The sequence below is a fragment of the Phasianus colchicus genome, chromosome 21 (genome assembly GCF_987193195.1).
Source record: "Phasianus colchicus chromosome 21, bPhaCol1.hap1.1, whole genome shotgun sequence".
NCBI lineage: Eukaryota > Metazoa > Chordata > Aves > Galliformes > Phasianidae > Phasianus > Phasianus colchicus.
The window spans coordinates 6,392,828-6,418,625 of NC_143456.1; the positions used below are offsets into that span (position 1 = coordinate 6,392,828).

The 25,798-nt window shown below is 52.4% G+C and overlaps 6 protein-coding genes and 2 non-coding genes across 16 annotated transcripts; 3 read left to right on the forward strand and 5 right to left on the reverse strand.

Moving 5' to 3' along the window:
* Window positions 1-2,367, forward strand: SRR (serine racemase). Of its 3 annotated transcripts, none has more exons than XM_090122698.1 (7): window positions 1-169; window positions 241-376; window positions 588-691; window positions 768-875; window positions 953-1,027; window positions 1,185-1,394; window positions 1,490-2,367. In XM_090122698.1, the coding sequence occupies exons 1-7, from the start codon at window positions 11-13 to the stop codon at window positions 1,871-1,873; spliced, it is 1,176 nt and encodes a 391-aa protein (XP_089978824.1). In that variant the 5' UTR covers window positions 1-10; the 3' UTR covers window positions 1,874-2,367. The 3 variants fall into 3 exon arrangements, with proteins under 3 accessions (XP_089978824.1, XP_089978823.1, XP_031447559.2); XM_090122697.1 differs by having other exon boundaries at window positions 768-887; window positions 1,490-2,363; XM_031591699.2 differs by having other exon boundaries at window positions 768-887; window positions 1,676-2,353.
* An 11-nt stretch (window positions 2,368-2,378) lies between these two features.
* TSR1 (TSR1 ribosome maturation factor) lies at window positions 2,379-8,420 on the reverse strand. Its single transcript, XM_031591695.2, has 15 exons — window positions 8,269-8,420; window positions 8,087-8,190; window positions 7,712-7,928; window positions 7,501-7,635; window positions 6,571-6,998; window positions 6,109-6,268; window positions 5,601-5,761; window positions 5,114-5,316; window positions 4,647-4,809; window positions 4,423-4,533; window positions 3,965-4,097; window positions 3,430-3,546; window positions 2,995-3,135; window positions 2,809-2,883; window positions 2,379-2,713 (listed from the first exon to the last, which is right to left on the reverse strand). Exons 1-15 carry the CDS (start codon window positions 8,366-8,368, stop codon window positions 2,535-2,537), a joined length of 2,427 nt encoding a protein of 808 aa, XP_031447555.2. The 5' UTR covers window positions 8,369-8,420; the 3' UTR covers window positions 2,379-2,534.
* On the reverse strand, window positions 3,809-3,901 carry LOC116228251 (small nucleolar RNA SNORD91 family). Its single transcript, XR_004166733.2, has one exon. It is a non-coding gene; the product is annotated as a small nucleolar RNA SNORD91 family (small nucleolar RNA).
* On the reverse strand, window positions 4,952-5,044 carry LOC116228253 (small nucleolar RNA SNORD91 family). Its single transcript, XR_004166734.2, has one exon. It is a non-coding gene; the product is annotated as a small nucleolar RNA SNORD91 family (small nucleolar RNA).
* Window positions 8,421-9,904: 1,484 nt separating the features above from the next.
* Window positions 9,905-17,878, reverse strand: POLDIP2 (DNA polymerase delta interacting protein 2). The gene is made up of 11 exons (XM_031591698.2): window positions 17,656-17,878; window positions 16,900-16,981; window positions 16,186-16,283; window positions 15,678-15,774; window positions 15,173-15,248; window positions 14,468-14,575; window positions 14,158-14,294; window positions 13,114-13,140; window positions 12,803-12,928; window positions 12,310-12,389; window positions 9,905-10,883 (listed from the first exon to the last, which is right to left on the reverse strand). Exons 1-11 carry the CDS (start codon window positions 17,829-17,831, stop codon window positions 10,769-10,771), a joined length of 1,122 nt encoding a protein of 373 aa, XP_031447558.2. The 5' UTR covers window positions 17,832-17,878; the 3' UTR covers window positions 9,905-10,768.
* Window position 17,879: 1 nt separating this feature from the next.
* VMA12 (vacuolar ATPase assembly factor VMA12) lies at window positions 17,880-20,151 on the forward strand. 2 transcript variants are annotated; one of them, XM_031591701.2, is made up of 6 exons: window positions 17,880-18,163; window positions 18,236-18,309; window positions 18,388-18,477; window positions 19,280-19,319; window positions 19,639-19,751; window positions 19,878-20,151. In XM_031591701.2, the coding sequence occupies exons 1-6, from the start codon at window positions 17,992-17,994 to the stop codon at window positions 19,971-19,973; spliced, it is 585 nt and encodes a 194-aa protein (XP_031447561.2). In that variant the 5' UTR covers window positions 17,880-17,991; the 3' UTR covers window positions 19,974-20,151. The 2 variants fall into 2 exon arrangements, with proteins under 2 accessions (XP_031447561.2, XP_031447562.2); XM_031591702.2 differs by lacking the exon at window positions 18,388-18,477.
* A 102-nt stretch (window positions 20,152-20,253) lies between these two features.
* On the forward strand, window positions 20,254-25,797 carry KIF12 (kinesin family member 12). Of its 6 annotated transcripts, none has more exons than XM_090122692.1 (16): window positions 22,188-22,285; window positions 22,511-22,564; window positions 22,655-22,733; window positions 22,807-22,928; window positions 23,061-23,136; window positions 23,218-23,334; window positions 23,401-23,536; window positions 23,610-23,701; window positions 23,925-24,054; window positions 24,134-24,252; window positions 24,335-24,439; window positions 24,513-24,772; window positions 24,906-25,059; window positions 25,134-25,190; window positions 25,281-25,354; window positions 25,434-25,797. In XM_090122692.1, exons 1-16 carry the CDS (start codon window positions 22,206-22,208, stop codon window positions 25,795-25,797), a joined length of 2,019 nt encoding a protein of 672 aa, XP_089978818.1. In that variant the 5' UTR covers window positions 22,188-22,205. The 6 variants fall into 6 exon arrangements, with proteins under 6 accessions (XP_089978821.1, XP_089978820.1, XP_089978817.1 ...); XM_090122693.1 differs by having other exon boundaries at window positions 25,134-25,354; window positions 25,434-25,561; window positions 25,650-25,787; XM_090122690.1 differs by having other exon boundaries at window positions 22,187-22,285; window positions 25,134-25,354.
* On the reverse strand, window positions 20,964-21,746 carry SEBOX (SEBOX homeobox). Its single transcript, XM_031591700.2, has 2 exons — window positions 21,324-21,746; window positions 20,964-21,197 (listed from the first exon to the last, which is right to left on the reverse strand). The coding sequence occupies exons 1-2, from the start codon at window positions 21,585-21,587 to the stop codon at window positions 20,964-20,966; spliced, it is 498 nt and encodes a 165-aa protein (XP_031447560.2). The 5' UTR covers window positions 21,588-21,746.
* Window position 25,798: the final 1 nt, after the last annotated feature.

Below are 25,798 nucleotides of genomic sequence, written 5' to 3' on the forward strand. Positions count from 1 at the left end.
CGGCGCGGCCATGGGCTCGGTGCGGGCTGCCGACGTGCGGGCGGCGATGGAGCGGCTGCGGGGCTGCGTGCAGCGCACGCCCGTGCTGACTTGCGGGTCCTTGCAGCGGCTGGCCGGCCGCAGGCTGCTCTTCAAGTGCGAGCTCTTCCAGCGCACCGGCTCCTTTAAGGTGCGGTGGGACGGTGCCGCGCCGGGGCGCCGGGGGAGCGGATCGGATCCCAGCGTCGCGTCTCGTTGCAGATCCGCGGGGCGCTGAACGCGGTCAGGAGCCTCGTGGAGGAGGTGGAGAAGGCGGGGCGGGAGCGGCCCCGAGCCGTCGTGACACACAGCAGCGGGAACCACGGGCAGGCGCTCGCCTGCGCGGCCCGGGATGAAGGTAACGCGTGGGGGAAAAGGTTAACGCGCTGAGCTGCAACGCGTGTCCACGTGGGGCAGGCGGCAGCACGGCCTCACACCGCTCCACCAACGGCCCCAGCCCTGCGGAGCAGCAGGAAGGCTCTTCTGTCTCCAGGCATGGCACGACCCAAGCTCCATCCCCCTTTTTGCAGCATGTAAATTCCCTCCCGCAAATCTCGCTGTCCCAACAGGTATTCCTGCCTACATCGTGGTGCCCCGCACAGCCCCGCACTGTAAGCAAGCTGCCATCCGTGCCTATGGGGCCACGCTGGTGCCGTGCGAGCCTAGCGATGAGGTAAGGAATGAGGGAGGGAGCAGCTGAGGACGTGGCTTCCCACCCTGCTGGGTCAACTGCTGTGCTTTGCCTTTAGTCCAGAGCAGAGACAGCTGCACGGGTTGTTCAAGAGACAGGAGGAGTCATGGTGCACCCCAACCAGGAGCCAGCTGTGATCGCAGGGCAGGGAACTATTGCCCTGGAGGTGCTGGAGCAGGTGAGGGGATGCAGCACGAGGGTATGGAGCTGCCATAGAAATGCTCACGTTTCTTTTCTGCGCAGGCACCAGAGGTGAATGCACTGGTCGTTCCTGTTGGGGGTGGAGGAATGATTGCAGGAATAGCAGTGGCCATCAAGGTAAGTAACAGCAGTTTAGAGATGATGGTTGTATCTCCATCTTTGTCAGGGTGCCCGAGGCAGGCAGCAGCTTGTCTCTAAGAACAGAAATCCCTGCAAGCACAGCAACACAGCACAGGTACTCAAAGCAAGCCAGTGACTCTCCTGCTCTCTGCAGACATTGAGACCAGATGTGAAAGTGTTTGCTGCTGAACCCCGCAATGCAGATGATTGCTACCAGTCCAAGCTGAGAGGGGAACTGACCCCCAACCGACACACCCCTGTCACCATCGCTGATGCAGTTAAAACCAGCATTGGAGAAAACACATGGCCCATCATTAGGGATTTGGTCGACGATGTTCTGACTGTCTCAGAGGAAGAAATCAAGGTAAGCACTCTCTGCCTCCCCTCCCAGTAGCTGCCAGCAGGCAGCTGGCTCCATCCAAGCTCTGCTCCTCCGTTCTCATCCCTGCACTCTCTCAGGGCAAACCCTGTGCATCACAGCAGCTGTGCAAACACCAACACTCCTTCCAGCTGGAAAGAGCTGGCGGAAACTCTGCTCTCCCTCCCCAAAGTGCTGCAGAGCCAGATGCACATGCAGTGCCCCCCATAGCCCTAGAGGAGCACGTACTTGCTGCTGGGATGACAGCTGCTGTTCTGTCCCAACAGCGAGCCACACGGCTGGTGTGGGAAAGGATGAAGCTGCTGATTGAGCCAACAGCGGGTGTGGGAGTTGCAGCCGTGCTCTCAGAGCAGTTCCAGGCAATCCCCCGGGAGGTGGAGAATGTTTGCATCGTGCTGTGTGGAGGAAACGTGGACCTGAGCTCCCTGACCTGGCTCACAGACCTCCCTGGGGATGGAGAGTGAGAACAGAGCAGCGTATCCAGTGGCAGGAACCTAGCTTTGAATTTGTACGGTTGGGTTTGTACAATACTAAAAACCAGATGAACGACCCCAGAGGTTTGAAAGCTTCTGTGAAGGGGTAAGGAAAGATGGAGGTGGTCTCTACAGCCCAGAATCGCTTGGTTACAAAGCAAAGGGTGACTACAGGGAGCCTGAAAGCAAAGCACTGCTGCTTCTCCCCTTCCCAGCCATCCTGCTCTGGAACAGATCTTGAAGCAGACTGCACTCAGCCACTGCCCAGCTGCTGTTTCACCTTTCTGTGTCATCAGCAACCTCCAACAGACTCCTGTCTGATACAGCAAAATCCTCTCACCCACTGCTGTGGCAAAGCAAGAAGACAAAAGCCTCAGCAAGGCATAGGGCTCAGAGAGCAGCAGGGTGCTCACAGATTTCCATTTGGCCTCTACAGCTGGCCACCACCAAGACTTAGAGACTTAAATATTTTTTGAAAAACATTTCCATTAAAATAAATAACTGTAGTTGATCCTAAGCACCAACTGTTGAGACAGCTGCCCCAGTACAAACCCTAGCACTGATATTTCCAGGACATCAGTGTGCATGGTGTGCTTAGGCTGAGAACAGCAGCCGGGGAGGCACAAGCTGCATTAGCACTGTGCCTGGAGACTTATTCCATTTCCACCTCTTGCCCTGGCAGTGCACTCTCACTCCTCACCCATGGCACAGGCTCTGGAACATAGGGGTCATAAGTCCATTTAGGATAAACGCGCTTGTAGAGGTTCAGCAGCACGGTGTCCTGGGACTTCAGCTGTCCATCAAAGTGGCACTTCATGTGACCATGGGTCCCTAGGCAGAGAGCAGAAGAGGCCATTAGCTGTCACTCCTGCCCAGGAAAACCACATCCTGTTCATCATAAGAGACAAACACAGAACCAGACCTACCTAATGGCTCTTTTATATGCCCTCTACGACCCCATTTTGTCCTTAGCTCCACTGGTTTAAACCACATCACGTCCTCTGGAGAGTGAAATACAAACAGCACGTAAGCAACAGGCTTTGCCACAGAAACACAAGGCACAGTTGTTCTGCTTCCACATTCCCTCTTCCCAGAGCACAGACAGGCCATACCTCTGTTAAAGAACATGTATCGCACTACAGCTGCCTTGGTAAAGATCTTGAATGGATGACCACTGAGCACAAGCCGCTTGATGATGATTCTGTCTGGGTCAACAGCCAGCAGAGAACCCGTGGCAATGAGGTCGTGCATTCCTGCAAGATAGATTAATTAACACACCAGGGACCAGGGTAGCGTGACCAAATGCAACTCCATTACCTCCTCCCTCACTACAAGCCCCTTCACCAAATAGGTCAAGGCCCAGAACAGCTCCCCAGCAGGAAGAAAGGTGCCAGTGGTAACAGAGAAGGAAAGCAGTTACTTTCTCAAACAGCATGAATTTTTCTTTTTTCAAGTTATACTTTATGAATAGATGCACTCTTGGTAAAGTATAGGAAAAGCCTGCTAACATTCATTTCTTAACACGCTCTCACACTAATCCAACTTACCATTACTTCTCTGTTTAAAAACAAGCACTGAGACAGGTGGGAAAGTGATGGGAGCGTAAACAGTCACCACCAGGGCAGTATCCGGGCGCAGGAAACGCTCCAGCTTGTGCTTATCAGCTAGGATAGAACAGCAGTAATCAAGTTCAATCCAACACGAGTCCTCAGAGTTCTGAGAAGCCCCACTGAGCTTCTTTCCTAGCAAAGGGGCTCTGTGTTGAAAGATAGCAGGCTACACACAACACTTCCCTGCTGGCACAGAGTATCTGGGAATGAATGTGATCCTCTGAGCTGCCAACTTGCTGCATGGAACTTGCCACTGCCTTGCCAGAACCAGAAAACCATGCTGCCCAAGCCCTCCCACTCCCCACTGTTTAGTGCCTCTCTTGGAAGCCTCAGTGCCCAGGTGTGTGTCTTCAGAAGAATCCTTCAGCCAGGTTCAGACATTGTGGCTAAGACATCACAGGCTTCCTGCCCTAGAAACCCTGGCCCCACTTCCTGGCATACCTGTTCTTTCCCCACCAGCCCCCTCACAAACCTGATGTGTGCTGGGAGAACAACGGGGAAGCTCGGAAGCGCCTGAACCCACAGTGGAAGATCAGCTCCTCCTTTGCCCTCACTGGATCACTGTTGCTTGGATGCCGCCGCACCAGGAAATTCAACACAGACATCTGCAAGAGAGACAGTGCTGTGAAACACTGACAGCAGGGCTGGCAAATAACATCAAGAGCAGAAAGCATACATTGCAACAAGGACAAATTCCCTTCACTGTGGCTTCCCAGATAACTGCTGGTCATCAGAGCCAAGCTCAGACGCTCTAGTCTGAAGACCTCTGGAAGCTTCAGGCTGCTCTGACCAAAGGAAGATCCTGTTTCAAAATGCAAGCAGTGCGTGGAAATCTTAGCTCAAACCTTTTGCAGCCAAAACCATGCAGCATCAGGGGAATCACATGAAGAGCTGCACACATAAGGAATCAGCAGAGCCAAACTTAGTCACCTTCTGTTCATGGGGAAGCAGTGAGAACAGGACTAGTGGCTTCCCTTCTTTGAAGCTCTCCATCACTGACACGGGGACATTGCAGACGTGCAGTGTAACATACCAGCCAACCTGCCAAGAGAGCATCAGCTGTGAATACTTCTTGCAGTAGGAAAAAAAAGTGTCAGGATAGATACAAGACCAGGATTAGAGAGGGAACCAAGAACAGCATCAACTGGAGTTACCAAAGCTCCTTCAGTCTCTTCTTTCTCTATTTGCCGGAAGAGGTGCTTTCTGGTTCGGGAGAAGTCCTGGAACTGGTAAATCCTTGCATAGTCCCTTGGGAGATTCTCTTTAGGGTCCCATGGAGAAGTCCTGAAGCTCTTGAGCCCTCGGTACTTCTGGAACCTTAAGGACAGACAACAGGAAAGACAAACTGATTCACAAATCCACAAGGACTAACACTAAGACTCCGCCTTCCTCCCCTCTCTCCCAGCTCAGGGCATGTTCTTTCTGCCCCAGGGAGTGGCACAATGCCTCAGCTAGTATCTCCCCTGGAAGCCTCAGAGCCTAAGGGTTCATCTTCAGAAGAGTCCTTCAGCCAGGTTCAGACATCATGGCTAGGACATCACAGGCTTCCTGTCCTACTTCAATAAACCAGAGAGAAGAACCCCTTCCAGCTCCTCTCCCATCACTGCATGCAGTTTCTTACCGGACTCTGGCAGGCACATCACGTGGTGTGTCCACCTCATCTGGAAACATCTCATCCATTCTCTCCTGTTTGTATTTCTCCAGCATCTGTTCATCTTCCTCCACCTTCTCATCATACTGGTCATCCCGCATGCACTCAGACACGGTCATGGTCTCACATTCCTCCTCTGCAAGCTCTTCTTCCTCCCCACTGCTTTCTCCCTCCTGACACATAAGAGAGTACATGCACTCTGTTATGTCTCTGCAGCACTGCAAATCCTGTATGTATCTGCACAGTGTGATTCGTAGACCAAGCTACAACACAGTCCCCCATTTTGGTATCTAGCAGGCCAGAAGTAACAGGATAGATGTGAGAGGCTTAACAGTGGAAATCCAAGCAAGTCTTACCTCAGTGTGTGTTTTTGCATAGGGAAAGCTACGAGGACAGGACTGAGCTAGGATATGCAACAGCATCCAGATCAGTTGTAGTATCAGCTCTTAAGAGTTACCTGGGAAACTGCCTCTTCCATCATATCATCACCAAAATCATCATCTTCATCATCTTCTTCTTCCTCACTGCCTTCTTCTCCATCATCAACAATCCATGCAGCCTGGTACTTGGATGTACCTTTGGGGACCTTCACCACCCTTTTGTTCTCCTTCTGAGATGCTGTGGGAATTCCCACCAATGGTTAATACACAGGTACAAATCTTTTTCTCAGCAGCATTTACATCAGAAGAACCAAGCCCACCTCTAGAGCCCAGAATCACTGCTTCTCAGAACAGAATTTGTCAAAGCCTAGAAAAGGCAGCTAAAATGTTACCCTGTTGTCAGGCAAACCAGCCAGCCCTGCAGTCAGGTGAAGGTAACCAGGAACAGAAGTCACAAAAAAATGCCTTGGTTCCCAGCTAGCTTGTCTCTCCACAGCCACCTTCAGCTATCCCACCAGCAGGTAGTTTCTAACAACCCTTGTAACAGGGACAAGGAAAAGGTACAGAAATACTGCTGCTATTCACCTTCTGCTTCTTGCAGTTCTTCTTCAGTTGGCCACGTCTGCTCCCCTTCCATAGGATCAGGAACCACTTCTGACTGTAAAGATTCCTGTTTGCTTGTATCTGCCTTCATCAGGATTTTAACATCTTCTTCCATCTCATCAGTACCATTTGCAGAGTCTTCCTGAAGAGCAAAAGCAGAGTCCCCAGCTATAATACTATCCATCTGAAGCTAATAACCAGTTTAAAGCCAAAGACAACTCCTCCCACAGCCCTTACTACCAGAAAATATCCAAGAAACAGCAGAAACTCCCTCCAGTGTCACGTCAGTTATGTTGTAAGGGAGCTACAGCTCACTGGCAGAACACGAACCTACTGCCTCTCTTGATAAAACTCCCTTCTTCCCCCACCCTTTACCACCCATAATCAAATGTACTTTCTGAATGAAAATTTATAAACACAGCAAAGCCATGATCTCCCACAAACCTGCACATCCATGTCCTGACTCTTCTTCTGTCCTTTAACCACTCTGGGATTCAAAGAGAGAGGGTCAGGGGGGGCATCCACCTGGCTCATCTGGAAGTCTCCGTGCCCCACAATATGCACCAAGCTGTTCACATTGAGGGTCTGTCCACGGACAAAGCCAGACACCTTCAAGGTCCCAATCTGGTCACTCTCCTGACTGGGCACAAACTCAGCAGCATAGGCAAGCAGGTGAGCCCGCCTGTCCCGAAAAGCAAGATGCCGCTGCTTCTGGGTAGCAAGGTGCCTCAGCAGCACTGAAGACTCCTGCTCTGTGTTTAGGGGAAAAAGCTTGACCTCTGGGAACCACTTCTCAATAGCTTTGGTGAGTTTCTTCTTGGCATCTATCCGCTTCTTTGGTGGCACATCAGTGCCCCCTGTGACAGCAAGAACTACAAAGGACATAAAACAGAGTTCCCCATCAGAGCACAAACCTCCTTATACCCCTTTCATAAAGTATTAATGCTAACTTCAATGCCTGCAACTCAAATAACCAAAAAACAGACTGACAATTCACCCTTTAAAAAAAAAAAAAAAAAAAAAGAACTTTAGATAAAAAATTTTAAGACTAACAGTGACCATGGAAATAAGGGTCTGGGAATTGAACTCAGCAAGAAAACATCTTACTCCTTTTGCTCTGCACAACTGGACAACCAATGCAATACTAATAACCACCATACATCTGAGACTTAAAGCTGGAGCTCCAGCATTGCCCTACCAGGAGAATAAGACAATAAGACAGCATTTACCTGACCTGCTCTCAGAAACAGAACAGCCAAAAGGCCTGATTACTTATTAACATACAGAGTTTCTACTTACTGCAACAGTAAGCCCCCCCCCTCAATCACTCCACTCAACCTGTACACCACTAGAAGCTCTGAATTTTCATCTCACCGTAACTAGGCAGCCCCTGAGCAAAAAGGCAGGAGAGACAGTGCTCCCCTGTGCTGTCCCAGCCATCCACAGGATCCAAGACAAAAAGGAGGGAGTCAGCAACTTTTGCTAGGTCCAAGACAGCATGCAGATCCCCTGCATACAAAACACTTCAATTACTGGGGCTGCCGGGGGTACAGAACTGAGACCCACGCAAACAGTGCTTCCTCACCTGCCTGTGCCATTACAAACCGCCAGCGCTGCTTCAGCCGGGGACAGAGGATGGCAAAGCTGCCGGCTTTTCCCTCATCCACGTGGACAACGGCCGAATCTTGGCTCTGCAGCAGGCGGAGGGCATCGTGTGCTGCAGCCCTGGCGTGCAAAGGCACCGCGACCACGAGGTGTGGGGGCCCGTCCCTACTGCCCAAGCTCCGCTTTTCTGCCAGCACCTATGGGCAAAGATCCATAGCGTGAAAACAATCCCTGGCCCAGCTCCTATCCCACACCCCTGATCAAGACCCAAAGCAGCCCGGTCCATCAAATCTACCCTCACACCCCATCCCACCAGCCGTTCCCCACGCCAGGCCCAGAACCCCGGAACCCTCACCGCCTCCTTGCGCTGCCTGCGGAGCTGCAGCGCCTGGTGCCGTCGATCCACCCTGTTCAGATCTCGGCGCCGACGGTGCGGCAGGGCCTTGACGGAGACTCGGCCTGCGGGAAGAGAGCGGTCAGGCGGCGATAAGGCTAACGGGAAGGCGGTGGGGAGCCCCACGGGCCGCCCCGCCTCACCCCCAGCTCGGCGCTGTGCCGTCCCACGGTGCTTCCCGCCCTTATGCGCCTTATTCTGCTGCTTCAGGGGCCCGGCCCGGTGCGCGCCGCTCGCCACCATGCTGCCTTCACGCCGCCGCCACTTCCGGTCGTGCGTTTTGCGTCACTTCCGACGACGTGAGCGGGGGGCGTAAGCGGCAAAGCGCAGAGCGCATTCAAGATGGCGCCGGGAGGGGTTGGCCGTGCAGCATGGCGGGGTGTTTAACGCGCTGCACGCGGGGGAAATGACAGGCAGGACGCCCAGCCGTTCCTTCAGCGCTTTATTGAGGAGTTCTTTATACAGATATTTACAGAGAAGAGGAAAGCCCCTTCAGGACACCACTGGGTGTGGGAAGGGGGACCAAGAGCCCCACAGCCAGGCCCTAGCAGCCTGGTCCTGTCCCTGCTGCACACACAGATGGGGCAGCAGCGTCCCGTGCTCCCCATCCCAGCCCCGAGTGCTGCGGACAGCACTGCACGCTGACTGGCACAGCCAAGGTTCTGTCGTACCCCCAGGCCCACACCATCTGTCAGAAGCACAACTGCCCTTGCTGTTGGAAGCATTAGGCCCACACCACCCTCAGAACACAAGCAGGTGAGCTGGTATGGTTAAATATTTACAATAGTGTTGCAATCGCCAGAAGAGATGAAGTCAGTAACTCAAGGGCAGTAACTCGAGAAGCAGGGCGGCTGCTTCTCTGTTGTCCACTGAATGATTGCAAAGGAGGAAAAAAGAAAAAAAGAGCCATGACTCCCCCCTCAGCACTGTGTTATTCCCTTCTTTCCTCCTGCAAAGAAAGCAACACAACAGTGGTGTGTGAGGGAGGGTCAACTGAGAGCTGCTCTTTACCAATCCTTACCTATTCTTAAAACAAGCCATCTAAACCTTCTAACTCTAAAAGCAATGTAGATCACATGTCCAACCTGACAAGAAAGAAGTCACAAAATTAAGAGACCAGTGACAAATAAACACTGTTTAAGCATTAGTAATTAATTCTCCCTATACAGGTGTTCATTAACTGCTGGGCAGCACACTCTCCCACTGTCTGACCACATGGCACTGCCATATTATAGAGCCAAATGTGGAGGGAAGAGGTCACGAGGTAACTGGGATACTTCTGGAGCAGGAAATACACTCCCGTAAGTTATTTATCCCTTGCCATTTATGCAAGACCAGGGAAAGGAGCATGGTTTGAAACTTTTTCCACCTAGGTTTCCAATCACAAGGCTACCTCTGCCCCTACAAGTCACCAAGGGCCAGGTCTAAAACAACCAGGAGCAGCAGAAGAGACTGATGTCTCTAATCCCTGCAATCCTTGGAGCTAGAGAGAGCAGTTCAGGCTGGTGAAGAGAATTAACACCTGATGTGCACTGTGGACCAGGCCCTTCACAGGTAAAAGCAAAATTCCCACAAACCCACACACTGTAAGCTTACAGGTATTTCACCAACCCATGCCTGCAGTTTGGCAGCGCCTTGTGCCCCTTGTGCAGACTACTACAAGAAAAAATAATAATCACACCCTACTGAGATGAGCAAGCAGGAGCAAAAGCCAAGCACTACCTCATTGCGGGTGACTGCTTTTTGGGTAAAAAAAACTATTCCTCTCAGAGCAAAAACTGCCAAGAAAACACAGAGCTACATCATGTATTGCTAGAGGTAGGTAAGCCCTCGGGACACAAGGGGCTGCTGTTCATGTGCCCTTCAGCTCTCCTGGACTATTGCATCATGCAGCTCAGTGTTGCATGCTCAAAAGGCACTGTGTCTGCCTGCTCAGCACCACCTGCCAACACACCTTTCCCTCTCTATGCTCGCTTCTCCAACAAAACAGGCTTTGCATCACCCCAGTGCATAACTCTGGCAAGCTGCAAAGCAAGGAGCATAGCTTACAGGCTGCTCTGCCACACACTGGCTAAAGCCCAGAAAGCAGCAGCATTGCAAGAAGGCTGCGCCTTGTCAGGAAGTACAACAGTTCATTTTTTCTTCCTAAGACATCCTCCTTGCTGCCTTCTGAAGCAGCAAGAAGTTTGGGCTGACTCTGCTTTGCACAAGGGTGAAGAGGAACAACAAGCCAGGGCAAGCTGGAGGCAAATTCTAGGCCTTAGTTTATAAAGGAAGACTGGTTGCAACTGGAAGGGCCAGTTTATTAGAGAAACCTCACATTGCAGAGAATTCACAACACATTGGAAAGGGTCCAGGCCTGCTGAGGGGGCCAGTCTTCTGCAGCCACACAGATCTACATTGCCCAGGTCCAACCCCAGCAGGTGCCACAAGGGGAAGGGTTAATTGTAGCACAGCTTATGTTTACAAGCAGCCTGAGAGAGCCAGTACTAAAGTTCAAAAAAAAGCCTCCTCGTTAGACAATGGTTAAAAGTGAAATGTTTAAAATGTTTAAAAGCTCCATTCTCCTGGCTGCAGCATGAGGGGGGAGGCAAAGGTCTACAACACACACAGTTCTCTGTGGATCTCAGCACTCAATCTGCTCTACCAGTGCAGGCCGGAGGGGGGGGTCTTCTCATCTTTGTTGCTTTCCAGAGAAAAGGGTGGGATTCGGACATCAAAGTGGGAGCCATCAGGCCTCTCAAATCGAAAAGTACCCCTGCAAAATAATGGTAGAGATCACGCTGAGGCCAGGGAGAGACACAGCTAGGAATCATCAGCTATGCAGTAAGAAAATAGCTCTTCCATATCCTTCAGAGGGACTGGGGCTGGTTCAGCATCTGTTTGCCAGGATGACTCATTTATTGGAAGACTCCTGGGCAGTTTACATCACATCTCTAATACACATTTCCTGAATACAGATGTCATGATTGGAGCCTCCTGGAGGTAAATGCACTCCAAGCATCTGCAGCAATGTTTATCTCACACCCACCCCAGAGGAGATGGAACCATCTGAACTATTTTTACAAAATGATTGCAAGTAAACTCTGATTTGCATTTCTTGGCAGAAGCTCCAGTAGTTGTCTGTGTTAATATGAAATCCCATTACAGAAGCAATTGCAAATTATGTCTACTTTGCCCTTCAGAAAGGGTGTGGAGGAACTGAATCTACCTGTTCCTGAACGCAAAAAGAATTTGCCTTGTCCCTATAATTCTCACTGCCCTGAACTTCAGAACCTTTGTCTTCTTTTCAGGATGCATGAAAGAGGGGAAAATAAAAACACTACAACTATTTTTATTCCCCAAGGCATCCATTCAGGCAATTAAAAATGCATAATATGTCAAACAAGGGTATAGCCTATAGGTAAAGAGCTGCTCTTAAGCTTTCCCCAACTCAGACAAAGGCAGTTTCAAGGCAGCTTAACATCTGAAACAGATTTACTCAAAAAACACAAGCCAGAGACCTGTCACACAGCAGGCAAGAGGTGGCTGCACATTTATTGTCCAGAGACAACACTAGATGTACTAATCTAGTTGAAATGCAAAACAAAAAGAAACTGCTTTAACCATGCAATGCAACAGAACAACTCAGGCTGAGCACTTCCCCACCTGCCCTTACACAAGAGAGAAACTGGATTCCCATTAAACTGAAGGTCTTAGCTGGCCTTAACTGGGAGTAACCCCATGTGCCAATTGTTTGTGAACACAAAACTGCACTGCAGGAGCAGAATCCAAGCCCAGTGAAAAAGCAGTCCCCTCCAAAGAGGGAGCACTCTCACACACCATCTCTGCTGCTTGGAGAATGCCAGTATGAAGCCTTGTGCCAAAGACTGAAAGGGAAACTGAGTACAGCAGATCATAGAGAACTGTTTCATGTCTTTTCAAATCCAGTTCAGCAAAGACCAGAGTAGGAGGATAAATTAGCCTAGAGCCTTATTAGTGCAGGAAATCAACAGATCTTCTTATCCCTAACTGGGATTACTACTATGAAGAAGCTTATACAAAGACCCACTTTAACTACCAAATCTCATCCAGTTCACTTCTACCCACCTTTAAGCCACAGCTTCAGACTGCAAACTGTGTCCCAGTCGGGTGCTGTGGGGTCCTATATCTAAACCACTACTGCAACAATAAGTGTTTCTTACCACATATGACCACTGGATGCCTGCAGGGAGACGTGACTGCTGTACTGAAATGCTGGCTGTTCTTTGGATAACACTGGCTCCTGAGAAAACAAGAGACCACTCTACATCAGCAAAGGATCTTATGATTCCTCCACAGACAGGTGTCAACAGGAAATTCACACACCAAGAAGAAAACCAGAGATGCAAACACAACCTTCAAAAATGTTATTTGGCACCAGTTCCTCTTTTCTGTTTCTTAACGCTTGGCATCACTCCCAACTCCATGGAAAACAAAACACCCAGAGAGTAACACCAGTCTCATGTATTAGTCCAGTTTTCCCAGTGTCAGTAATTTAGGAATGTTCTGTGTGAAATTTCAGTTCACCTATACAAGCACCACATAAAAAGCTTGTGTGTTTTTCTTTTGGTTGGGTTCTTTTTTCCATTCCTGTTTTCTATTCTATTGCCCACTAAGCAATTCACTGGCAAACCAATCCAGCTGCACAATACCTACCCTTCCAACAACACCACGGCCTCGAACTGTTTCCAGAGTGCCAGATAAGCTGAATATCCTCCAGTGCCTTTCTCGGAGTTGTACCACTTCACTGTCAAGGTTCTCCAAACGAATACAGTAGCGCCACTGGACAGAAGAAAAACTGTCATCAAGAACCAGAATCAGCTGCAAATAATTGATAACCCATTGTCAATACTGGAAAACAGTTGCCAGGCAAGGGCTACTCTCCCTCAGAGTTTATCACACAGCAATGATGCTACAGCAAATAAACTCCTTCCCTTTAGCTGCTCCGCAAAACAAAAGGCACTTACCCAGTAGACATGGGAATTCTGGGCTTCCTGTCAAGAGAAACAAAAGACTTTAGCAGCTGCCCTTCAATGCTCAGTGCCAAAAACCTCTTCAGCTGTCAGCACAGCACAAGCACAGGAGCTCTCTCTCCATGCCAGCGTAATGCAGACAACTCACGTGAGCAGAGACAGCTGCTCTCCAAAGCAGTCCATCAGTTCCTGCCTGGCACTGGCTCTGCTCTATACACAGTCATGAGGTGGGAGATTTGCAAGAATCTCATGACTACAGAGAGAGTTGATCTCCATGTTAATTACACACGCTTGACAGATCCAGAAACACCCGTTTCCTTGCCTTCAGGCACCTGTTTTTCTGACGAGGTCAGGGCAAAAATCTGCTGGACCCCATGGAAGCTGCAACTTCAAACCAGAACATTCACCCATCACAGCACAGCTCCCCAGCAGCTGTACTCCTCCAGACTCAGAAATCAAACTGCCACTGTAATTTCTGGCTCTCCCACTCAGAAGGCTATTACAGCCTTATCGTCTTGAATGGTCCACATCAAGATGCTACATTATGAAGAGTGAATGGTTATGTATTAAATCCAGAGGCTTCTAACCTCCATTAGAGATAGGATACAGAGGTCAACACCCACAGCACTTCACTGCTGGGCAGGATAACAGGCTTGTGGCTCAAAAGACATCTGCTGGAGTAACATTACACACATGCCCAGATGTTTTCTGGTACAGTGCAGGACAAATTTATAAGCATTCCTAAATATCTTTCTGACAGTGTTCTGCAGGAAAGTCCAGGTATCTCCTTCCTACCCAACAAATAACTGGAGAAATGCAAGCACAGGAGTTATTTCCCAAGGAGTTATGACAAAGCAGTTTCATACTCATACATAAGCTGGACAATGAAATTGCAAATGGGTTCAAAAAGTAATTTCTCCAGTAAACAAAAAGTACTTTCAGTCAGTAAACAAGCTTTAGGAAAAAAAAAAAACCACCACAAACATACAAGTTAAATAGATCACAAAACTAATACAGCAAGATGTAACACAGACCTACCCTCATGCCCATATAGAAAGGGATGACTGTGACTCGAATGTTCTCTGTGGTTTCTCGGTGCACATCAGAGAGCTCTAACCAGGGGTGGTTCTTTTCCTGCCATGCACAAAGTGTATCCCTTGCTACAAAAGGTGGAACTGCAAGCAGGGAAGGAGTACTTAAGTATACTGTAACAATACAGTCACAAAAATAACTTAAAAGAAGCGTTAGTGTAACAAAAATCCACACCAGACCTTAAGTTTTATGCTGTATCCAAGACGATGGATGGATTCTAGATATTGTAATACAACACAATGAGGCCAAAAATTACCTTTTGTTTGGTCATACATGAGAAATCTCTCAAAGAGCTCATGCTGGATGGGCACTTGATCAGTGGAGCTGTAGGGAAGGATATCTTCATGGCTTACATAGTCTAAACCTGAAAAAGAAACCCCCAAAGCCACTGAACATCTCCAGCAGAGAGCTGCTCAGAAGTCCCCTGACAGTGAAAACAGATTACACTTGCAAGAAGAAAAGGACTTTGGCAGCAGAAACCAATGCCAAAACTATGATTGCAAGCAAGATGGGAGGAAATTGGCTACCAATAACCTTGACAGCATTCTGCTGTGAGATTTCTCCACCGGGTGAATTCTAGATAGGGGCTGCAAAGTGACTGTACAGTCACAAAAGGCATTTGGACAGAAACACATAGGACGAAAAGAGATCTAATGGTCCTGGTAATAGAGCAGAATGGCCTGTATGCAACAGAGTATGCATATGGGATCTATGTCTCAGCAGCTCTGAGCAGCCATGCCTTTATCACAGAGTCTGACAAACTTCTATCTATGCAAAAAGGCTTCACATATTTTAGTCATTCTTGGTTTCTAACAGGGCTCTACACCACAAACAGTTCTACTACAGCAATGTCCTACATGCAGTGCTGCTTCACTGGTAGAAGCTGGCTCTCTGTGACTTTTTTGAGCTCATTTCATTAGTAATCACATCTCCACAGAACTTTGAAGTGCATTTTACTAACCTGGTATGGCATAGAGGGCTCTGCTGTCATCGTGATTTGCCAGGAACGTCACTGCTTCTGTCTGCGACCTCTGGGACTGAGAAAAAGAAGGTTTATGTCTTTCAGTGCAGATTTTTGAAGGTCAGTTTCCAGTTACATTTCAATTTACTATTTCTGAATAGTTCACTTCTTTCTGAAGTGTTTTGCATTTGTTTTACTTGACCAATTCACCTCCTAATATTTCTAGACTAATTCTTCACTCAATTAAAAAACTTTCTTGGTGCTGCAACTCACATTCACAATTGCCTACATATAACAAAATAGAAACACCAAAAGGATGAGGAAATAAGGTTAGAAAGGGGAAAAACAATCCAGAAAACAGTCACATGTCACTCCAGGATTCTTTCTTCAGGGAAATTATGACTTGATGAACATTAACTACATAGATTTACAGCCACTGAAAGAAAAGCATTCACATTGGAGAAGATACCTTAATTTCAATACCAAGATGATATTGGTTACTTACTATATGTGGACAATCCCGAGCATCTATTAGCACCTGATAGTAAGTATGTGTTTTGCCCTTGACCTCTTTGGAACCATGGCCTGCTACATTCTCGCTCCTAAACAGAAAAGCAGAACACTGAGCTCCAGTGTGTGCTCACCAACCCCTGCTTCATCTGCTGCTCAGAAGGGGGAAGGAGTTCACTTCAGGATGGCAGCAAACTGCTGTCACCAGGAGAGAGCACATTCATAACAGTAATTTCTTAAAATACATTTCACAGTCTGCAGTCATTCAACTCTATTTTAAATTTCTCACTCTCAGACATACACTCTCTTCCTTCGTCCTTCCATCATCCTACCTCCAATTAACAGAAAATTAATGCAATATCTTGTTTGAGCACATCTATTCCAGTTTACTCTCATATAAAACAGAACCACACTAATGTTCTCCTTAAAGAACTTCATTGCTTCAAGCAAGAAACTTGCTAATAAGTGTCAATATAACTGTATAAACTAGAAAGAATCCTTACTTTTCTGTGACAGGAGAAGCAACATCTCGATCATAGAGCCTAGCTTGCCAGGGAAACAGAACTATTCCTCGATAGCCAAACACACTGTGAAGAAATAGCTGAAAAGAACAAATAGTTGCATTTGAATACACAGCAAATTTCACTCTTAGATACAACAGAAAATACAAACCCATGAGGCCTCTCTTGGAAAGTATCAAAAGAAAAAAATATCTGTTAACTAAAGTAAAATTTGTAAAATGGGAATACAGGATAATCACTACAGCAGAAACACAGAGGAAACATAATGTGAAACGAGTACAAGTTTGTGGTGCCTCCATCCCATAAAACAAATGTTAAACCAGTGATAAAGTAGGGGATCAAAATAAGTGCAAAAAGGAGAGAGGGATGGAAGAGACTGCTCAGAAAACAGAAACATGTGAGAGTTATGTATGCAGAAATGAGAAGTTTAGTAATTTCTCAGATTCAGCAGTTTTCCCTTTTGCTGCTAAAGGGAGAAAACAAATTAAAAAAGAGCAAATACCACTGTATGAACAGACGTGTCATGTTGCAGATTCTTATCAACTTGCTACTGTCAGATGACTGACAAACTGCCAACACAGCAGACACAAGAAACACCAAACCGTGACACTTCTGGCCTTTCACTGCTATGCCACAGCCTTCTGATGGGCGGAAGCAGAAGCTCTTTCCCATGCTCTGCTCCCCAGGACAGCTCACCTGGCCCGTCTCATATTTGCCATGCTGCTTTGGTGCCTCAAACACCCCCACTGTCTCCAGCACTTTGCCCTCCAGACGGTTCCTAGGAGTGGAGAGAGGTTTTGCTGGCTGTGCAGGGCAGCACACGGGGCATGCTGGGCAGCGTGCCCAGAGCTGGGAGCACTATGCATAGCACCAGGGCCCCCTCCCTGTACCTCACACATTCCCATGAGCACCTATTGCCCTGCCCTCTGCCCCAGTGCCCCCCCTCAGATCTCCCTCCCTTTTCCAGTCACCCCCAGTGCCCCAACCCCCAGCCTCCCAATAACCCCGCTCCAAGCACTCCAACATCCTCCACCTGCCCCTAGGTCCCTAACTCACCTGAATGCCCCTCCCTTAAACACTAGCACATCCCAAACAACCCCACGCATCCCAAAAACATCTGATGTAACCCAAAACCCCCTCACCCCCTTCCAATACCCCATCACCCACCCCTATACCCCCTCATTCACCCCAACACTCCTCAAACACACCAAAAACCTGACCCACCAACACCCCCTCACAAATCCAACTACAAAAATCCCCGAAATCCAACCACATCAACACCCCTTCACCCGCCCCAACAACCCCTCAACCGCTTTAACACCCCCAGACCCACTCCAACACCCCCTCAGCCCCCTGACCGGCCCTAATACCCCCCCACGCACTCCAAAAACACCTCACCCGCCCCAACAACCTCCGAACGCCGCCGTCACGCCCGCCCCTCACAGGCCTCACCGAGACGAGAGGTGCCTCCGCGGCAGCAGCGAAAGAGCCGCGACGCTCCCCCCGCTCAGAGCCCGCGGCACGCGGGTCGGGAGCGGCTCCCACAGCGGTTCCCACAGCGGCAGCCCGCGGGCACGGCACCGACCCAGCGCCGCCGCCAAGTACCGCCGAGCCGCGCCGCCCGACATCCCGCCGCCGGCCCACACTGCAGCGCGGACCCACTTCCGGTCCTCCGCTTCCCGGAAGTGCCTCCCCCCTCCCACTTCTTCCTCCCCCGCGGCGCTCTAGCCCGCCCTCACGCCGGAGCTCTATGGTGTTTCGCGTCGCCTAGGCGACCAGCCGGGCAAGATGGCGTCGGCGATTCGGGCCGGAGCGCGGCTAAGGCGGGCGGTGGAAAGCGAGGAGCTGTCCGGGCTTCCCGCCGCGCTGCGGGACGAGCTGCGGGAGGCTGTGGCTTCCAAAGACTCCCTGGTGCCCTTCAATTTGCTGCGGAGGCTGCACAGCGGGCTGCGGGAGGCAGGTAGGCCGCGCGGGGCCTAGAGGGCCGCACCTCGCCGCACCGCGCCGCCGTTAACCGTTCTGCCTTCCGCAGGATCCCCGCTGTTCCTCCACGAGCTCCTGAGAGACAGCGACATCGCCCTGCCCGAGGTGCCGGTGCAGCCGCGGGTAAGTGAGGGCTGGGGAAGGGCTGGGAGCTGCCACCACCTCCCGAGGCCCTCACGGTGATCGCGGCCATTCCCCCAGAACCCCGAGCTGGTGGCCAGGCTGGAGCAGATAAAGGCCAAGCTGGCCAATGAGGAGTACCGGCGGATGACCCGCAACGTCATCAGGCAGGTGAGGGGCCTGGAGGGAGAATTCCCACCTAAGGATGTCCAACCCCCACTAGGATGTCCTATTACAGAGGAGGTTCGGGTTGAATATCGGGAAAAGGTTCTTCCACAAAGAGTGTTGGGGCACTGGAACAAGCTCCCTAGGGCAGCAGGCATGGAACTGAGCTGCTGGAGTTCAAGAAGCATCTGGACGGCTCTCTCTGTGTTGGATTTGATGATCATTATGGATCCCTTCCAACTCAGGATGTCCTGTGATTCTGTGAACACTGTGCCTTCAGTGCTCCTGAGGAAAAACTGGGGGGAAGTTGGAAGAAAATCCATCTGTCTTAGAGGCAAAATAATAAAGTAGCCAGGCTGCCAGGTTGGTGTTACACATCAGTTCATCTTCAAGCTGATACTCACATGAAGAGCAGAAGCTGATGCTCTGTCAGTCTCTTGTTTGACTCTGGCTTTCAGGATGCTCCCATGTGTATGTGGGCATTGCCTTCTATCCCATCACAATTCAAGGCAAGACCCTCTAAGGTCTGTTAAATACAAATCTCCATCTGAGAACATGCTCAAACCCCATGAAATGCTTTGATTAGAAATTACCCTTCTCATTGTCAATGAATCAGACTGCAAGCATAAATCCAGAAAAATGTGGGCCCTGTGAAATTGCTGCTCCCCAGCAGCTGCCAAAGCCCAGCAGAAGCTGTCCAGAGTTCTCAGCAGGTCTTAGAAACTGGACAGGGTTTTGCTATTGCTTTTATTCTGCAAATAATGTTAAAATACAGTGGAACACAAGTTGTTTTAATCCCTTCTTTTAGGATATGAACCATGGGACATTAGCTGAATTCGGGAGGCAAGGTGAGTGGCTGTTTGTCTTGCTGACACCTGATGGTATGTACCAACAGCAGAGAAGTTGGGCACAGGAACCATCACATCACTAGTAGTTGGCCTCAGCCAGCTCTTCCCTCTCTGAGCAACAGCATCTCCCTAAAAGGTGCTAATGCTCAAAGTATTCCTCCAGTAAAGGAACAGCCAGTCTGTAGTTCTTAAAAGTATTTCTAGAGGCGTGAATTTTCAAGCATTCCTGCATCCCAGCGGAGGCAGTCACAGGCAGATTCAGCCAGCTGGATTACAGCTTGCCCCTCACCAATCCCTCCTCTCTCCCGTTTCTCTCCAGTTCGCTCTGTTAAAGCTGTAGTCATCACCGTATTCAACTTCTTTGTCACCGTGGTGGCTGCGTTTGCCTGCACATACCTGGGCAGCCAGTATGTCTTTGTGGAGACAGCGGCGGTGAGTGGCCATGGCCTCAGAACCAGCTCAGAACCTGTTGGCAGGAGCAGCAGATGCTGCCCAGCACCAGGCAGCAGTTCGACCACACACACACACAGTCACTTTTCTTTCTTTTTGTACCCACAGCGTGTCCTGTCAGCAGTGATTGTGGCCTCGGTGGTTGGCTTGGCTGAACTGTATGTGATGGTGCGCACAATTGAAGGAGACCTTGGGAAACTATAACCACACACATCCCCTTAAATTGAGGCTCCTGCTGAAGGCTTTTGCCCACTACACAAGTCATTTGTTTGGGGCATCTTATCTCTGGACTGTCATCTAGCGGATGTTACCACCCCAGTTGTTGCTGTCTCAGTTACTCTGTAAAGTTTCTGTCTTTTTATTATAGAATTAAGCAACAGTGTATGTTTTTCAACCTCCTTCCTGCCATGCAACACGCTAACCTGGCCTCTAAGAGACGTCATAGCCAGCCATGAATCTTCCCTCTCCCTCTGCATCTCACATCCTGCTGTCTCCTGTGGAAACTAGGGCTCTTGCTTAGCCTGTCCTTCCTCCTCCCACCTGGTCCCCTGCCTGTTTTAGGGAAAGCAGTACTCACTCATTGTCAACTTGACAGTACGTGATGATGGTTGCCTTCTACACAGATCTGTCCAGGATGACAACACCTGGTGTGACCATGTTGGAGTTGGCACCTGGCTCCCAGCACAGCTCATACCAAACCCATTTTCTCTGGCTGAGGAGGGAAGGCAGCTCCAAAAGGAGCCTGGGGGCTTCTCAGGTGCCATGGAGCAGAGAGCAAAACTCGCTGAGTGCCCCCATGGCCATGCAGCAGGGAGGGGGCTCTGCTCGGCCCCCCGGGGAACCAGACACCTGCTGGGTGGGAACTATGCCAGAGCTGGACACGGTGATTAATGCTCTGATGGCAGCTAAGCCCCTCTGTGAACACACTTTAATATCTGATACGGGGAAATCTGCCGGCACCTGCAAACGTGCCCGAGGATTAGGGGCGGCCACGCCACAATCATCTGCGGATCCTGCCTCAGATTAAGGTATTTTTCCAAAAGATTAGTTGGTATTAGGGGGGCTGATTGGGAGCTGGCCCCATCACGGCTGCACCAGCATTTAGGATATTGGATGGCGTTGTAGGGACCGCTGGGCCCAGCAGTAATTCCACACCCTAATGAAGTCAGAACATTAAGCCCCAGCGCACCCCGCTTACGGCTCGCCCAGATTGGTGATGGCTGCACTGTAGATAAGGTCAGAGATAGAGCCCAGCGAGGTGGGGAGGCCCCATGCAGGGCTGTGGGCTCTCGATGGTGGCAGCGTGGGGACCGGGATGGTGCTTTCAGGGGTCACCACGGGCGGATCCTGTTCCCCTGGTGGTGGTGACAGTGGTGGCTCCGGTTTGGCGCTGCGGATCCTGCGAGCACGGCGGTTCTGGAACCAGACCTGGGCCAGGGAATGGGGGGAACCGTGAGACAATGGGAACAATTCAACGGGGCGGACATACAGGATGGGGACACCGGGAAGGTTGGAGGGAGGTTGGAGGGTCTTGGGGGTCCCAGCCCTGCTCACCTGGATCTTGGCCTCAGGCAGCTGCGTGAGCTCAGCAAGGCGTTCTCGGGTGGCGATGTCCGGGTAGGGCACAGCGGCGAAAGCCCTCTCCAGTTCTGACAGCTGCCCGCGGCTGAACGTGGTCCGCCGCCTCTTCCTTGGTCCCCCCGGGCAGGGGAAGGGCCCCGGAGCTCGGTTCTCTGTCCCCGCCGCAGGACTGCCCGCCCCGTCGGGGAAGCGGAGCAGCGGCTGTGGGGCGCGGGAGGTGCCTGGGGCCGCGCTCATCTCGCCCGGTTCCCCCGACCCCGCTCCCAGCCCGGCTTTTATCCCCTCCCGGTGGGCTGGGACCGCCCCGAGCGGGCGGTGCTCACCGATTCCCCCCTCCCTGCCTTTCCCCCCCGGCAGTTCCCTGGGGCCGGTCCCGGTTGGTGCCCTCCGACGGCAGCATCCCGGGGCATCGCGGTGCCCTCAGTGTCACATAATCCCAGCAGTTCCCTGTACCAACAACGCGACAGCTCCAGGAGCTGCTTTCCCAGCACCAGTAACCCCTGTTTACCCAGATACTGGACAACCTGAAGGCTCCCAAAGCCTTTCCCCCATCGGATCCATAGAGACCCCAGCCATGAAGGAGGCTCAGGGGTCCAGTGTCAATAAGTTGGGAAATGCAGTCGATGCTGAGACCTCCTCCATCCCTCCTGAGGTGAAGTGACCCCATGCAGCACCCGTCGCCTGCCCCCCAGCCTCACCCCCCCCCATGCCACCCTCCTGCAGGGCTGGCACCAGTCAATGTTTAACCGAAGCGGTGGTACCGGTTGTGTGGGGCAGACAGAGCTGGCTGCTGGTGGATCCCACCGGGGCTGAGCAGGCACTGCTGCCGCCCTGATTGAGGGGTGCTGAGAGAGAATGGAGGCAGAGGAGGAGCGGGGCTGGGGGCCTGAAGCAGGAACACGGCCCAAAATGCTTCCACGGAGCCAACTGCGACTGTAAGTCTGGGAGAAATGGAAGGGGCTGAGCCCAGGGCCTGAGCAGCCACCACTGATAAAGCCACTGCAAAAAGGCCAGGGAAGAAAGGACAGGGGGGTCCCTGCACGGGGACATGGCAGGACAGCACTCCCTACCAGCTGCTGGGGCACAGTGGGGCAGGAGGAAAGTGCATGTTCAGGTCCCTCTCCTAGGGGTGCCAGCCCACTGCCCCTTGTTCACCCCAGGAGCCCCGGCGAGGAGCAGGAGGGCAGAGAAACACGCCTGAGAGTGGTGCTAAGGTAAGTGACACCTGTTCCCCGGGGCAGTATCACAATGGGATCCCCAAAGATCCCCACATATTGCCACCTCTGTGTGTCCCCCCCAATCAGGGTCCGACCACTAACCTGCACAGAGACACGTCGAGGTGACCGGCATGCAGTGCACAGCCTGGGCAATGGCACCGTCCATGTAAGTGCCACCTCCCCACGGTGGGGCCAGGGGTTGTGAGCCCCTCCTGAGCCACCGCCGTCCCCGTGCCCAGGTGAGTGCAGCCAGGCACGATGCCACCTTCACCTTCAGTGCCGTTTTTGATGCGGGCGCCTCACAGGAGGCTGTCTTTGAGGGCAGCGGCATGCAGCAGCTGGTGGAGCTGGCAGTGGAAGGGTGAGACCCCCATACGCCCCCCACCCTAAATTCAGATAGCACCAGGATGTCTGCATTGCACAGACAGTGCCGAGAGGTGGCATCCCTCTGCCACGGCCTGGGGCCATGCCTGAGGCTCAGCATCTCCCCCAGCTTCTCCTGCACTGTTTTCGCCTACGGACAGACAGGCTCAGGGAAAACCTACACCCTGATGGGCCCTCTGGGACAGGTACCACACTGGTGCCCAGTAATAAGACAGGCAGCAGGTGCTGATGTGGTGTGATCCATTGACCTTGTGGCATCTCCTCAGAGTGATGCCCCAGAGCTGCTGGGGCTGATGCAGCGGTCCTTCTCCTGCCTCCTGGAGCAGAGCCGTGGCACCGGCCTGACGCTCAGTGCCTCCTACCTGGAGATTTACAACGAGCAGGTGAGCATCCACCCAGCCCCAGTGCCAGCCCCGCTGACACCTCCTGACCCCTCTGCCACCCCCAAGGTCAGGGATCTGCTGAGTGCAGGACCACCCCGTGCCCTACCCCTGCGTTGGAGCAAAACTCATGGTTTCTACGTAGAAAACCAGCTCAGCGTGGACTTTGAGAGCTTGGAGGCTGTCATCGAGCTGCTCCTGCAAGGTGCTGGGCTGTGGGGCTGGGGTATGCATGGGAGGTATTTGCCAGGTCCCCCTGCAGCTTTCTGTTCCAGCAGGTTCCCAAAGGCGACGGACCTCTGCGCACGCCCTCAATGGGCACTCGAGCCGCAGCCACACCATCCTGACCATCCGCATCCACAGCCGAGCAGTGAGCCCTTCCCCTGCAGTGGGGACATGGGGAGGGATGGGGGATTGGGGTCTGGGGGGGGTCCTCCAGCGCCAAGGTAGAGGCTGCCTCCTCCTCCCCAAGGATGCTTTGATGATGCTGGGGAGAGTGGCACAGACCACATCCTGAACTCAGGGGGTTACACAACGAGGGAGGGACGGGTGGGATGCAGGACAGCAGCATCATCCACAATGTGCCCCCCCAGCCTGGCACCAGCAAGCAGGGCACGCTGTGCTTTGTGGACCTGGCCGGCAGTGAGCGGGTGAAGGACACCGGCTCCAGCGGGGAGCTCTCCGTGGAGGCCAACAACATCAACCGCAGCCTCCTGGCCCTGGGTAAGAGCTGAGGCACCCTGTGGTTTGCAAACCCCCGCTGCCACCCCACTGTATGCTCTGCAGCTCACTCTTCCTGCAGGACACTGCATCTCCCTGCTGGCCAAGCCCCGAGGGAAGCGGACGCACATCCCCTACCGGGACAGCAAGCTCACCCGGCTGCTGGCCCGCTCGCTGGGCGGCTCAGGGGTCACACTGATGGTATGGCAGGAGGTGCATGGAGCCAGGGAGGCCCACAGAGAGGAAGGCTGAATGGGAACAGGGTGGTTCAACTCATTGGCAGGTCGCCTGCGTCTCCCCGTCCTCGCGCTGCCTCTCAGAGACGCTGAGCACGCTGCACTATGCCAGCAGAGCCCGCAGGGTCACCACCAGACCCATGGCCAACAGGGTACGGCTGTGGGAAGGGGTGGGATGCTCAGCCCCCCACTGTGGAACCCTGAGCCATCCCCTGGTGCTCCCAGGTGCCTCGGGAGAAGCTGCTGCAAACTTTGGAGGAGGAGATTCAGGCACTGCAGCTGGAGAACCTCTCCCTGCGGCAGCAGCTCAGCCTGCCCAGGAGCAGAGAGGTGCCAGGGGCATGGCCTGGCTGGGAGGGCAGGTACAGCCTTGGGGGGCTGCACTGCCCCCCTCTTGAAGGGCAGCTCCCGGTGGAGGGAGCTCCAGCCTGGCCCAGCCTCTATGGTCTGCTGCGGGACTTTGTGGTGGAAAATGAGAAACTCAGGTATGGGAGTCCCTCGGGACACATGGGACCCATGAGCAGAGGGTCTCCAGCAGCCGGTGTGTCAGCGCCTCTCCCAGGGCCATGGGGTTCAGAGAGGCTTCTGCTGCCCTGCTCTTCTCCCTTTGCTCCCCAGGCAGCCCCAACTGCCCCCAGGCCCCAGCAGCGGTGACATCCCGACCATCCCATCTCACAGCCAGGCCCCACACCGTAGCATCCACATCCCACTCAGCCACCCCTCATGGCCCCAGCACCCCAATATGATGCCCACCTCTGTACATCGGCTGCCAGTGAGTCCCTGATGACCCCATGCATAATGCATGATGACACTGTGCCAACACCCACTGCCCTCTGCCTCTTGCAGAAGCTGCCTCCTGCCTCCAGCTGCCCCCAGTGCTGCACCAATGCCATTGCGTCCCAGGTAGGGTCAGTCCCATTGCAGAGGGTGGCAGGGTGTGGAGGCAACTTGATGGCTCTACTTGGCTCCCACGTACTGCCTGTCCCCAACAAGGGAAGTGCCAGCCTTCCTCTGCCTGCCCAGGATGATGGCACCGTGCCCAGCTGTTGGCTGCAGAAAGGAAAGCGGTGAGAGCTGAGAGCAAGGAAAAAAAAGTCCCAGACTTGTGGGGAGGTTGGAATTTCACTCATGCATCCTCACAAACAGGAGCCAGGGAAGGAGCTGGAGCTCACTGCGGCAGCACGCAGTGCCACGGGACAGCCAGGAGGCAGCGGGCACCGAGGGAAGGGTCATCCCTTCAGCCCCACCGTGGCCAGGACCACCAGAGCCCAGTGGTGAGCAGTGCCATGGGGTCAGGCTCTGTGGGGCTGCAAGCCCGACCCCAGCACGCTGCAGACCTGACCCCACTGCTCTGCCTCACAGCTGCCGGAGCCATCCCTCTGCTGCAGTGGGAAGAGGCTTCGGAGTGGCTGGAGGAGCTAATCTGAGCCCTGCACTCACACCATCATCGGGAGATTTTGGGGACAACGGCGTGCTACAGCGACTGCACAACACACAGACCTCACCCTGAT

What these genes read in the sequence shown, in the direction of transcription:
- SRR (XM_090122697.1), top strand. Translation starts at nt 11, where the DNA reads ATGGGCTCGGTGCGGGCTGCCGACGTGCGGGCGGCGATGGAGCGGCTG. An exon ending in CGTGCGAGCCTAGCGATGAG is followed by an intron (nt 692 to 767) that starts GTAAGGAATGAG and finishes CTTTGCCTTTAG; the next exon opens with TCCAGAGCAGAGACAGCTGC. An exon ending in CCCTGGAGGTGCTGGAGCAG is followed by an intron (nt 888 to 952) that starts GTGAGGGGATGC and finishes TTTTCTGCGCAG; the next exon opens with GCACCAGAGGTGAATGCACT.
- TSR1 (XM_031591695.2), bottom strand. Translation starts at nt 8,368, where the DNA reads ATGGTGGCGAGCGGCGCGCACCGGGCCGGGCCCCTGAAGCAGCAGAAT. An exon ending in TCAGGGGCTGCCTAGTTACG is followed by an intron (nt 6,999 to 7,500) that starts GTGAGATGAAAA and finishes TGTCCTTTGTAG; the next exon opens with TTCTTGCTGTCACAGGGGGC. An exon ending in GCATATAAAAGAGCCATTAG is followed by an intron (nt 2,714 to 2,808) that starts GTAGGTCTGGTT and finishes CTCTCTGCCTAG; the next exon opens with GGACCCATGGTCACATGAAG.
- POLDIP2 (XM_031591698.2), bottom strand. Translation starts at nt 17,831, where the DNA reads ATGTCGGGCGGCGCGGCTCGGCGGTACTTGGCGGCGGCGCTGGGTCGG. An exon ending in GCAAATATGAGACGGGCCAG is followed by an intron (nt 16,284 to 16,899) that starts GTGAGCTGTCCT and finishes TGTTCTTTTCAG; the next exon opens with CTATTTCTTCACAGTGTGTT. An exon ending in GCTTCTCCTGTCACAGAAAA is followed by an intron (nt 15,775 to 16,185) that starts GTAAGGATTCTT and finishes TTTTCTGTTTAG; the next exon opens with GAGCGAGAATGTAGCAGGCC.
- VMA12 (XM_031591701.2), top strand. Translation starts at nt 17,992, where the DNA reads ATGGCGTCGGCGATTCGGGCCGGAGCGCGGCTAAGGCGGGCGGTGGAA. An exon ending in CAGCGGGCTGCGGGAGGCAG is followed by an intron (nt 18,164 to 18,235) that starts GTAGGCCGCGCG and finishes TGCCTTCCGCAG; the next exon opens with GATCCCCGCTGTTCCTCCAC. An exon ending in AGCTGAATTCGGGAGGCAAG is followed by an intron (nt 19,320 to 19,638) that starts GTGAGTGGCTGT and finishes GTTTCTCTCCAG; the next exon opens with TTCGCTCTGTTAAAGCTGTA.
- SEBOX (XM_031591700.2), bottom strand. Translation starts at nt 21,587, where the DNA reads ATGAGCGCGGCCCCAGGCACCTCCCGCGCCCCACAGCCGCTGCTCCGC. An exon ending in TGCCTGAGGCCAAGATCCAG is followed by an intron (nt 21,198 to 21,323) that starts GTGAGCAGGGCT and finishes TCCCTGGCCCAG; the next exon opens with GTCTGGTTCCAGAACCGCCG.
- KIF12 (XM_090122691.1), top strand. Translation starts at nt 22,206, where the DNA reads ATGGAGGCAGAGGAGGAGCGGGGCTGGGGGCCTGAAGCAGGAACACGG. An exon ending in GTGGAGCTGGCAGTGGAAGG is followed by an intron (nt 22,929 to 23,060) that starts GTGAGACCCCCA and finishes CATCTCCCCCAG; the next exon opens with CTTCTCCTGCACTGTTTTCG. An exon ending in TCCGCATCCACAGCCGAGCA is followed by an intron (nt 23,702 to 23,924) that starts GTGAGCCCTTCC and finishes GTGCCCCCCCAG; the next exon opens with CCTGGCACCAGCAAGCAGGG.